The sequence below is a fragment of the Heterostelium album genome (assembly GCF_000004825.1).
Source record: "Heterostelium album PN500 unplaced genomic scaffold PPL_contig8, whole genome shotgun sequence".
Lineage (NCBI taxonomy): Eukaryota > Evosea > Eumycetozoa > Acytosteliales > Acytosteliaceae > Heterostelium > Heterostelium album.
Window position 1 is genome coordinate 775,491 of NW_008805085.1, and position 12,279 is coordinate 787,769.

The following is a 12,279-nucleotide window of genomic DNA, read 5'->3' on the forward strand; positions in this document are numbered from 1 at the left end:
AGTAGTAATAGCACAACAACAACATTGTTCTTTTCTTATTTTTTTAAAAGTACAAAATTTATTTATATAATATACATATTTATATTGTTAGTTTTAAGCTAACAACAGTTACAGTAATAATTCGATCGTGGATTTGTAAATAAGATTGATAGATAGCTAGATAGATATCGATATCCAATCAACAACCGACATAGATCACACCAGTAGAGAATGAGTAGTTCTCCTCAATCGCCAAACAATATGAACGGTGTCGAACCCATATCTTCGCCAACCACTACAACATCGAACCAGCCACCAACTCCTCAGAATTGGAAGTTCAAACCTCAGACACCCACCGACTTTAGTAACAACATGGGCAGAAGGAGAAGAAGAAATTCAGAGCCTGGGATCGTCGTGCAAAAGTCGACCTATAAAAATTTTGTCACCCACTGGAAACTCGATGCTAAAAAACCACCAAAAGCAAATGCAAACAGTCCAAGCACAACAGGCAACACAGGCAAACAGCAACCACAACAACAGTCACAGCTACCTCAACAACAACAACAGCCACTCACTCAGCAACAACAACAGCAAAAGATATCAAACCTCGCACCCTCTGTCAATAAGCAACAACAACAACAACAACAGCAACAACAACAAGCAAAACAACAATCACTTTCACCCTCAGCTGCCATCCCACCAACTTTTCCATCGCCATCATCTGCATTTACATCTATAAAATCACCAAATGGACTGCCTGCACCCTATAAAATGCCACAACAACATCATCATCCACAGCATCACGACGACCTTGGCGACTATCACTATGGAAACTACCACCACCACCTGCCACCCCCACCCACACAGTCACACCAAAGCTATCAACATCTTCGAAAGAATTCGCTCGGCGATGATTCATCGTACAAATTCCATCCCTATGGATCGAACAAGCATCAGAATATTGATATGAATTGTATTAATAATAATAATAGTAGTAATAATATGCCAAGTGACATCATTGAAGAGCATCTGGCAAACGAACCACTGCCCAGTCACTACAGTCGGCTGTCACACAGAAGAGTTTCACTCCCAAATCTCACCAACAAATCACATACTTATTCACCGGAGCGATCTCTCTCGCCAATCCACGAGCGTTCGCTACACGGACACGACCAAACATTCAACCAACTTTATCAAAACCCCTCATCTTTACAGAACGGCCTATACCTCCCACAACCCAAGTTTAACCATGATTTCATTCACAGCAGTAGCAAACACATTTCATCACAACAATCGTCGTCATCGTCGTCGTCATCGTCGCAATCGATATACTCCTCATCACCATCGTCCTACTCGTCCTCGCCAACCACCTCATCAATGCATCACCACCACGATAAGAAGTTTCAACCTTTACAGCACCCCATTTCAAGATCATCGACTCTCGACGCGCCTCTATCACCCACCGAAATCATCAGCAATACTAGTACTAGCAGCGGTGGTGGTAGTGGTGGTGTAGTCAACGATAACTTTATCAATACATTCAATCAACTGAAATCAAGTAGCAGCGGTAGATTACCATCAATTCAAGCACTACTCAATGATGTTGAAAGTGTATCCATTACAGAGAATAACAATAATAATAACAGTAATAATAATGTATATCAAATTGAAAGCTATCACTCACAACCAACAAGAACAAACAGCAAAGAAAACATCCACTACCAACAACAACAACAACATCAACAGCAACAACCAAAACAATCAAACTCAAATCCATCATCCCCAAACTTAAGAAACCCCCCGATTTCCCAAACATCACCAGCAACCAAAATGTCAGTAATGAATTTACTCGATGTGTAAAATCTAGTTATAAAATAAAAACGAAAAAAACAAAAAAAATAACAAAAAAAAAAAAGTTATTTATAATCTATTTAAAATCTAGTATGTCATTTCTTTTATTTATCCTCATTCATTATTATTATTTGTTCTCACTTTTGATATTATATATATATATATATTCTTTTAAAATTCCGAAATTAAACATAAGGATCGGAATTAATTAATCTTTATACGATCGTTGGTTCAATGAAAACAATAAACAATGATAGAACAACAATATTGTGAATAAAGTCAAATCTAATTTTGGAGTGACAATATTAATATCAAATCAAAACATTTAATTCAAAAAAATGTTTTCAACAAAATTTTTTAAGATGCTTTTTTTTTTTTTTAATGTTTTTTTTTTAAAAAAATTGTGGATTTTATAAAGTTGATTAACAACTATTATTAAACAACACAAAAACAAATATATAATTATATCTAGTTTAAACTTTGGTATAATAAGTGTAATAACTCATCAATTGTAAATATTAATAATAACATTCGTAAGTAAATATCTAAATTTAACTATCTATGTTTTTTAAATATATTCATTTTTGGAATATTATTGTTATTTTAATATTTTTTTTTAAAACAAAATTTTTTTATTATTGTCAAAATCAATTTTGTTTATTTGAAAAAAAAAAAAAAACAAAAAAACAAAATAAAAATTAAAAATTAGAAAAAAACAAAAAATAAAAAATTGGTTTTTTTCTCTCTTATTTTTTTATAGTTAGCCATATATTTATCTTAAATTTTGTTTGTTTGTTCCCTCTCAAAAAAAAAAAAAACAACAAAAATCAAATATAATTAGATCGTTCATCATCACACAAATATATAGTTATTCTATACTGTCTTATCTATCAACCAAACTTTATTTTTATTAATAAAATCTCTTTTTTTATTTATTTATTTTATTTATTTTACTTTACTTTTAGAGAAAAGAAAGAAAGATTAAGAGATCAAGTTTAGTTTTTAGAAGTAGTAGTAGTAGTAGTATTAGTAGTTAGTAGTAGTAACAATAGTAGATAGTTTTTTTGTAGAAATAAATAGATAGTCAGTGTATTGTAAATAAACAAAAAGAAGAAGAACAAGAAAAAGAATATAAAGGCGCTTTTCATATTCATTTAAACTACTACTTCTTTCACCCACATTATTATTATTATTTCTAGTTACATTGGTAAGATATCAATTCAATCACTTACTCTATTATAACCAACAAATCACTTCTACTACTATTTTGGATATTTTTATATCAAAAATTCAAATATATTTATTTTATTTACTTTCACACCCTCTTTTCACCTCTTATTTTTTTTTAATTTTTTTCCTTTATTTATTTCTTTATATATATATTGATTGTGAACAAACTTGATCAAGAATATATAAATAAATAATACAAACAAATCAAAGATTATTAATGATTATATTTATTTTTTAATTATTTTTTTTATTTTTACATAGTAATTTTAGATAAAGATTAATAACAAAAGATGCAATCAATTAAATTGGTAGTTGTAGGTGATGGTGCTGTAGGTAAGACCTGCCTACTTATCTCATACACCTCAAACTCTTTCCCAACCGAATATGTACCAACTGTTTTTGATAATTATTCAGGTATTTATTGTTATTTTTTAATTATAATTTTCGATGATTTATATATATATATTGATATTGATTGTTATGTTATGTTTTATCTTTTAGCAAATGTGATGGTTGACAATAAAACAGTTTCTCTTGGTCTTTGGGATACTGCAGGTCAAGAGGATTACGATCGTCTTCGTCCATTGTCATATCCACAAACCGATGTATTCCTTATTTGCTTTGCCATTATAAGTCAAACCTCATACACCAATGTAAAGTCGAAATGGTATCCCGAGGTTAACCACCATTGCCCAAACAGCACAATCATCTTGGTCGGAACTAAATGTGATTTAAGAGATGACAGAGAGGCTTTAGAGAAACTTAAAGAGAAGAATCAAACTCCACTCACCCCACAACAAGGTGAGCAAATGGCTAAAGATATTAAAGCTTTCTGTTATTTAGAATGTTCTGCTCTCACTCAAAAAGGTAAATGATCAACACAGAACTAAAGTGAATAGAATCACTTTTCATATAGTCGACCACCTACAGTTTTATTAACATATTATTACTACTACTACTACTACTATTATAATTAGGTCTTAAGCAAGTATTTGATGAGGCTATTAAGGCTGTGATTTTCCCAGATAGAGACAAGTCAAACAAATCTAGCAAATCAAAATGCACCATACTATAGATCTATTAATCTGTTAAATTTAAAAATCAAAATAGTTTTTTTTTTTTTTAATTCACCTTACCATATTAAAAACTCATTCCAACAACAAAAACATTGCTTTACATAATTATAACAACCACAACAACAATAACAACCTCTCAACATTAATAACATTATAAACTATAACCTATCTCATACTCAATCATATGAGAAGTTGCTCTTCAAAAATTAGATAACAATATTATAAATATAAAATAAAATAAAAAAACAATATTAAAAAAAAACAAAAAAAAAAAAACAACTATTAACACAATCATTAAACAAATAATTATAGTTATTATTATTAAAGTTTTATTTATTTGATGATGTATTTACAGATAATCGTTATTCAGTTTAACATCTTCTTCTTCTTCTTCTACTTCTTCCCATTAGTGAACCTACACCTACACCGACCATCATAGCGGGTAACATTGATTGTTGTCTAGGAGGTGCAGTGTGCACTACTTGTGCTGGTGGTGGTTGTTGTTGTTGAATAATAATAGGTGTTGGTTGTTGTACGATTACAGGTTGTTGGGCTGCTGTTCCTACCGATTGTGCGCTATAATGGTAGTAACTAGATCCTGCTGATGGAGGTGGAGCATATCCTTGTTGAGGAGGAAGAGGTTGTGGAGGCGGGTGATATCCTTGTTGTGGTGGATAGTGATATACCTGTTGTGGTGGAGGTGGAGCATATCCTTGTTGAGGAGGAAGAGGTTGTGGTTCTTGATGATAACCTTGTTGTTGGGGTGGATAATGGTAGACTTGTTGTGGAGCCACTATCATAAAAAAAACAAAAAAACAAACAAGTATTAATATATTTTTAAAATTATAATCTTTTTAAATTTATTTACCTGAAGTGTTTTGGGCAGAGTAAGTACTGGTAGTATAGGTTCCAGGTGGTAAAGGTTTTCCAAGAGGGTCTAACATTTTTATTTATATCAAGATATTTATAATAAATAGTATTATTATTTAAATATATATATATATTGTTTAAGATTTATATTATTGATCAAGAAATAATAATACAAAAAAATCTTTCATTTGTAACAAAATTTAATTTGTTTATTATTTTTTCTTAATAAGGAAATGTTTCTAATTTTGGAATAGGAAGATGGTAATTCATATTTTTTGGAATTTAAATTAAACTTTATAAAGTTTTGAACTTCATTCGGAAAGTAACTTCTATTTATTAATATTATTTAAATCTTATGAATAAATTGATTTTACTGATATAATAGATTATTAAAATTTCAACAATTAAAAATTATTTATTTTTTTTTTTGTTTATTTGAGTTTATTGAGATGTTATTATTCATTTGTTTTTATAATCTGTAAAATGAGTACTAGCAATAATAATAGACAAATAATAAATATAAATAAAGTAAATGAGCAAGAGGAAGAAGACGAGCAAGATAAATCTGTAGTTTTAGAGGAGGAGAAATATGTAGATTCTTTATCGCGTATCATTCAGAGGGATTACTTCCCTGATTTACCAAATCTAAAGAGTCAGTTGGAGTGGATCGATGCAGTAGAGTCTAACGATATATCAAGAATGCAATCCATTCAATTGCAATCAATAAGAAGACTAAACACATCGATAAGACAACAAAACAGTGTTAGACAACGTTTGCATACCAACCAATCGTTTGATACTCCTTCAACTTTTGGTGATTCAACACCCAGTAGTAATAACATTCAACAAACACCTTTAAATAGTAATAATAATAATGTAAATAGTAATAATAGTATACAACAACAACAACAACAACAACATGAACAAAAAGATATAATAGATGGTATTAGTTTAGATCAATTCGTTGCGAATTACAAGAGTGAAGATGATGCTAGTTATAATGAAATAGCAAAGAAAAACAAGTTAGAGAATAATCAAAAGTATAAATGGATGGAAGATGCATCTTTGAAGCAGAATCAACAATTGTTGTTACTGGAGGATAACGCCAAGAATGCACCTGACACATGGAATCATACGGTTCGAAACAGATTGATGTACTACCCAGAGGGCAAAACAAAGTCAACAGTCGATCCTTCAAATATTATGGGTCCACCGAAAGAGATTGTTCGTGAGAATACAAGAATATCAGTAGATTTGAAAGAACGACAGAAGGCGGCAGCTCAGAAGCAGGCCGACGCCACACCGTTCCACTCACTGTCGCTACCCGAACAGTTGGCTCGACTACAAAGAATGGAACAAGACGGACACAAAGTAGATGCATCCACTCTTGGATTGCTGTCAACACCACAGCTGACGCCAAGCAATCTCCAAGCGGACTATGGTGAGTCGCCTCTCATGACTTGGGGACACATCGATGGAACACCGCTACTCCTCCCTAATAATCCAATATCAACACCACTCAACATAACAGGTTCATCAAGAGGATCATTTAAAATACCAGAGACACAACTTAGAGAGAAGATTGCACATTCATTAGCTGATAAATCAACAAATAACAACAATAATAATAATAACAAGACAAGAACAACAACAACACCGGGAACATCAATAACATCACTTTCACCAGCAGCTCAAAAACTACTATCGATTAGATCACCTCACCTTTTAAATAAATCACCGTTACTGAAAGATCAACAACTTAGAAAGAGTTACCAACAATCACCAAAAAATAGTACACCTAGTAAACAAAAGAATCTATTAACGCCAACACCCAATCGATCATCATCAACAAAGTCATCATTGTCAACACCCAAACAAGATATAAATTCAACACCAAAGAGAGAGAAACATATCACAGATGATCTTTTAAATTTCTAATGAATAATAATAATATTTATTAATAAAAAAATGTAAGATAATTTGTTTTTTTTTATTTAAAAAAAATAAGATAATTGATAATTGTTTAAAGAGTATTCAATTCAAGATAAAGACCAGGACAAAGTTGATCGATTTTTTTTTCCATTTTTTTTGGTGGGTAGTCTGATATTGTGCTCGTAATCTTTCAATTTTGTGACTCCGTTCGGCAAAAATCACAACATTGAGTTTTCTAAACACGTTTAGAAAATTACAAAATATCTTTATTATGACAACATCTTATTATACTCCTTTTTTTTTAGTTTTTTTTATTTTATTAATTAATTTAATTTTTACTTTTTTCGTAATCAAATCAATCATTGTAATCTCGAAAAAAATATTAAGCACATTTCACAATCATCATAAAATATAAAAATCTTTCATCTTACACTTTGTAAATATAAAGTAAGAATAGATTATATTAAAATGATGAAATTATTATATTTAACATTAATAGCCATTGTTTTATTACAATCATTAACTTTTGTTGTAAGTTAATTTTATTTTTAAAATAATTATTATTTATTTTTTTAAAATTGTATTTTGATAATTAATATTAATATTCTATTTAGAATGGTGATGATCAAGTTTTTGGAAATCAAATTAATATAGGACCATGTAAATTCAATAGTTTGGTACAATTGAATTTCAGTTATGTTCCAATGCCAACTGGAAGCTATGATATCAGTGGTATTCAAATTATGCTTTTGAATGAAACCAGTGGTAAACCATATCAAAAGGATCTGCTAAAGATTCTATCGGTTGATGTCATCGTTGACAAACCCGTTGTAAAGAAGATATTCTCTTTCACCTTGTCCAATATTGTGACACCAATTGTATTGCCATCGCCATACGTTGTTTCGATTTTCGATAATACATCGACAACCATCCAATTGAGCTATTTCTCTTTGGACAATAGTACTATTGATCCAGTCGAATTGCACTTGGCATACTTTATCAAATATACTCCATCGAACGAGAGTAGATCGGTGCCAGTCATGAGAACTGCCAGTTCAGCAACCGCCAACTTTGGACCATTCAATGTTCCAGGCAAGGGTGGTTTGTTCCGTCAACAAAACAGTGCCAAGTGGCTTCAGGACTTGGATGCCGTCTACTTCCAGACTTCCGCTTCTACTGGTGTCGTCAATATCACATTCACCAACAACGCCACTGGAGAGGTCATTTGTAAATCTACACCAATCTACAAGGCTGGTAAATTGTACTCCATGTCGCCCTGTGACGCTGTCGTACCAATCACCAAAGGTACCACCTACAACACTATTGCCTATTACTCCAATGCCAAGCCTTTGAAGAGTGTATATGCATTCTTTAGCATCTATGTATCGAATATACTTGCTCCAACCACAACCACTGGATCAACAGCTTCATCTTCTGGATCATCTACCAGTGGATCAACAGTTACCTCCACAACAGGTACCTCAACATCCACTACCTCAACTGGAAATGATACTACTATAGGTACTACCATCACTGGTCCATCAGTTGGAACTACAATTGGTACTACTATTACTACTACAACTACTACTACTGACTCAACAACTTCAACCACCTCAACAACTGGTACTACAACTTCTACTACTTCCACTGGTCCATCTGTTGGAACTACCATCGGAACAACATCAACAACCACTAGTACTACTGATACACCAACCATCACTACATCTACAACAGGTCCAGCTGTTGTAACTACTGTATCTACAACAGCAACCACAGGTACAACTGTCAACCCAACTTCAACTCATGTTGTAACTTCTACTGGTCAAACCACTACCACCGTCATTCCAACTACAACTCATGTTGCCACTACAACTGGTCAAACTACAACCACTGTAAATCCAACAACGACTCATGTTGTAACTTCTACTGGTCAAACAACAACAACAACAACCATCAATCCAACTACAACTCATGTTGTTACTACAACTGGTCAAACTACTACCGTCAATCCAACAACTCATGTTGTAACCTCAACTGGTCAAACTACTATTTCACCAACCTCAACACATGTAGCTACTTCTGTTTCTACTGCCTCAACCACACACGAACCAATTACCGCTCTTTTGACATCCCTTGTTAGTACAGCAACCCATAGCAACACAGGTCCTGCTACTCATGGTACTACTTCAGGTCCAGCCACCCATGGTACTACTGGTGGTCCAGCAACATCAGGTGGTTCTTCTGGAAAGACATCAGGTGGCTCATCAGGTGGTTCCTCAGGAAAGACATCTGGCGGTTCATCCGGTAAAACTCATGGAGGTACCCACGGAGGTTCTCAAGGTGGTAGTGCAGGTTCAGGTGGTCACAGTTCATCATCGACCACCCAATCAGGTACTTCAGGATCATCCGGTTCACAATCAGGTTCACAATCAGGTTCACAATCAGGCTCACAATCAGGATCGCAGTCTGGAACATCAGGTTCACAATCAGGATCACAATCAGGATCACAGTCAGGTTCACAATCAGGATCACAATCTGGTTCATCTGGATTCATCACCACTCATACAGGATCTGGAACTGGTTCACAATCTGGTTCTTCATCTCAACCAACTGGTGCTGCCTCTGGAGTTACTGGATCATCATCACAACCAACCACCTCTGGAATCACTGGATCAGGTAGTACTGGAACAAGTTCGACCGGTAGAACCTCTGGAGATTCTAGTGGTCAGACTACTGGAACTGCTTCGACAAGCGGTCAATCCACTGGTACTTCAGATACTTCATCATCGACAAGTGGCCAAACTACAGGATCTGCATCGACTAGCGGACAAACTACAGGATCTGCATCGACTAGTGGACAATCTACAGGTACTTCAGATACTTCATCATCGACAAGTGGCCAAACTACAGGATCTGCATCGACAAGCGGACAAACCACAGGAACTGCTTCGACAAGTGGTCAGTCCACAGGTACCTCAGATACCTCATCATCGACAAGTGGTCAAACCACAGGATCTGCTTCAACAAGCGGACAAACTACAGGTTCTGCATCGACTAGCGGACAATCTACAGGTACCTCAGATACCTCATCATCGACAAGTGGTCAAACTACAGGTTCTGCATCGACTAGCGGACAAACTACTGGATCTGCTTCAACCAGCGGTCAAACAACAGGATCAGCATCAAGTGGATCTTCAACTGGTGGCGAAACAACTGGATATACTTCAGGTGGATTGGCAGAGGATGCCAAATTCAATTTCAAATCGAATAATAAGAGATTAAGAATGAAATTCTATTAAATTAATAAATCTAAACTTTTTAAAATTTCAAAAACAAAAAATTAAATGAGCAATATTTTCACAAAGACAAAGGTTGGATATTGAATATTCCAGAGAAATAACATGGATGAAATTTTATCATTCCAAATATTTTGCAAATAATTAAAGATTTTTATTAATATGGTATGAAGAGATGTAATGAAGGAACATTAAATTTGATAGGTAATCGTAGGACACAGACTGTTTTTATATATTTGGTAACTGGAAAAAACATCGGGTAACCATGTATTTGTTTCGATTGAATATCTTTGAGTTGAAGGTGAACCAAAAAGGAAAATGAAGTGCTCTTTGTCAGATGATCTGTAATAGGTCATTGAAAGTGTTTGTGGCTTGGCTGCATTGTCCTGTACTTTACTATTAATTTTGACAGGCGAAAGAGTAAATAATTTCATATGATCAAGATTTATACGAATGAATAATTCTTCAGAGTGAAGAAAGACATTGCCAACGCCATCGGTGCATGCTGCCAGTGTTTCCTTAAATTTGAGTGTCTTAAAGAATTTATGTGTTCCTTTGATTGGATCGAGTATCAATATGTTATCCTGATTTTTCGAGAACGAATAAAACAATCCATTATAAAAAACGGACATAATTTGAGAATTTGCACCAATAAATCTGTGTTGTTGTTCAAATTTCATTGATTTTATATCATAGAGAGTGATAGTCATCATTTGTAATTTTGGCAATGTCTTGACAAGATATATGTGATTCTTGCCATCATGGCATGCTGATATCCAAGAGTTGCTACTATCATCAAGAGGTAACATGTGTATTTTGCCTTTTAATGTTTTTTTTGAGATTATCATGTATTTATCAAGATTGTTTGAACCACCAAAAACATAGAGATGCTCACCAACTGATACGATTGAACTTTGAGTATTGGTAAAATCAAAGTCAAAGTGAAGGTATTTTGAAGTTTTACTTCTAAAATCCCAGATAATAGCTCCTTTGTCTTGATGTGCGAAGAATAAATGGGTGTCTGGTAGTAACGGTGGTGAATGTACAAAACCTGGTATACTGTATATATTTTTCAAGTGAGATGGTTGTTTAATTGAAAGATTGATTGATTGATCTACCACTTGTTTGATCATGGTCGTATTGATTGGTTCAGTGTACAATTGGTAGTCGGGAGGTGGATTGGGTTTGACATATGATTTCTTAAACTGTTGATTATACATTTGAATTGAATGTAGAATCAGTGACTCTATATCTTTGTATGATGACCTGCCATTGCACCCACTAATATCGAATACTGTTTTATCTTTTGATTCGATAAAACATAAAAGTGAATGGTTACGATCAAGTGACTCCATGATTGATTCTATTGAATAGCTGTCTGTTGTATCTGCAGAGTTATTATAATCATCTTCATCACTCTTGTCACTAGATTGATCAATATCGGACTCATATCTGGTACTACCTTCTAAATTGATGATATTAACGATATGTTTTAACTCTTCAATATTATTCTTGATTGTCTCGAGTGTCTTTGATTTACTTTCTTGGATTGGTTGCTGATAACGTTGCTCTTCAACAACCAGATATTGATGCATCTGATGAAAGTGGTCCTTGATCTCTGATTCAGTTGATTCTAACTTTCTGAAATATGAATTTGATGATTTGATTGTTTCCCATACTTCTAATATTCTATTTTTTTCAAATATACTTTTACTATTATTATTTTTGTTATTATTATTTTCAGTTGTTAGTTTTTCTAATAATAATGACTCTGAATGTGATTGATATTTATATAATGATTGTTTGATATCATTGATATGATCACAAAAGCTATTGTGTTCATATTGTTTATTATGATCTGTGGAGCATTTTGAACACAATAATAGATTACATTGATGACAAATGATTTCAAATGTTTTTCTATGATCTAAACAAACAAAGTCATTGTCATCTGTATCTATATCTATTGAAATATTTAGACTACTCATTTTAGTTTATAACTAAATGTTAATTATAATTAAAATTTCTTTAAATAAAAAATCAGT

At 33.2% G+C, this 12,279-nt stretch overlaps 6 protein-coding genes across 6 annotated transcripts; 4 read left to right on the plus strand and 2 right to left on the minus strand.

Annotated features, from left to right (window-relative positions):
- Positions 1–210: 210 nt before the first annotated feature.
- On the plus strand, positions 211–2,829 carry PPL_03958 (uncharacterized protein; the record flags this gene model as incomplete). Its single annotated transcript, XM_020574871.1, has 3 exons — positions 211–1,835; positions 2,303–2,341; positions 2,796–2,829. 3 exons carry the CDS (start codon positions 211–213, stop codon positions 2,827–2,829), a joined length of 1,698 nt encoding a protein of 565 aa, XP_020435285.1.
- A 521-nt stretch (positions 2,830–3,350) lies between these two features.
- Positions 3,351–4,135, plus strand: racB (Rho family small GTPase; the record flags this gene model as incomplete). Its single annotated transcript, XM_020574872.1, has 3 exons — positions 3,351–3,474; positions 3,562–3,927; positions 4,038–4,135. 3 exons carry the CDS (start codon positions 3,351–3,353, stop codon positions 4,133–4,135), a joined length of 588 nt encoding a protein of 195 aa, XP_020435286.1.
- A 372-nt stretch (positions 4,136–4,507) lies between these two features.
- Positions 4,508–5,080, minus strand: PPL_03960 (uncharacterized protein; the record flags this gene model as incomplete). The annotated part of the gene is made up of 2 exons (XM_020574873.1): positions 4,508–4,929; positions 5,005–5,080. The coding sequence occupies 2 exons, from the start codon at positions 5,078–5,080 to the stop codon at positions 4,508–4,510; spliced, it is 498 nt and encodes a 165-aa protein (XP_020435287.1).
- A 409-nt stretch (positions 5,081–5,489) lies between these two features.
- On the plus strand, positions 5,490–6,944 carry PPL_03961 (splicing factor ESS-2 family protein; the record flags this gene model as incomplete). The annotated part of the gene is made up of 1 exon (XM_020574874.1): positions 5,490–6,944. One exon carries the CDS (start codon positions 5,490–5,492, stop codon positions 6,942–6,944), a length of 1,455 nt encoding a protein of 484 aa, XP_020435288.1.
- Positions 6,945–7,406: 462 nt separating this feature from the next.
- PPL_03962 (uncharacterized protein) lies at positions 7,407–10,237 on the plus strand (the record flags this gene model as incomplete). Its single annotated transcript, XM_020574875.1, has 2 exons — positions 7,407–7,469; positions 7,553–10,237. The coding sequence occupies 2 exons, from the start codon at positions 7,407–7,409 to the stop codon at positions 10,235–10,237; spliced, it is 2,748 nt and encodes a 915-aa protein (XP_020435289.1).
- Positions 10,238–10,425: 188 nt separating this feature from the next.
- PPL_03963 (kelch repeat-containing protein) lies at positions 10,426–12,222 on the minus strand (the record flags this gene model as incomplete). Its single annotated transcript, XM_020574876.1, has 1 exon — positions 10,426–12,222. The coding sequence occupies one exon, from the start codon at positions 12,220–12,222 to the stop codon at positions 10,426–10,428; it is 1,797 nt and encodes a 598-aa protein (XP_020435290.1).
- Positions 12,223–12,279: the final 57 nt, after the last annotated feature.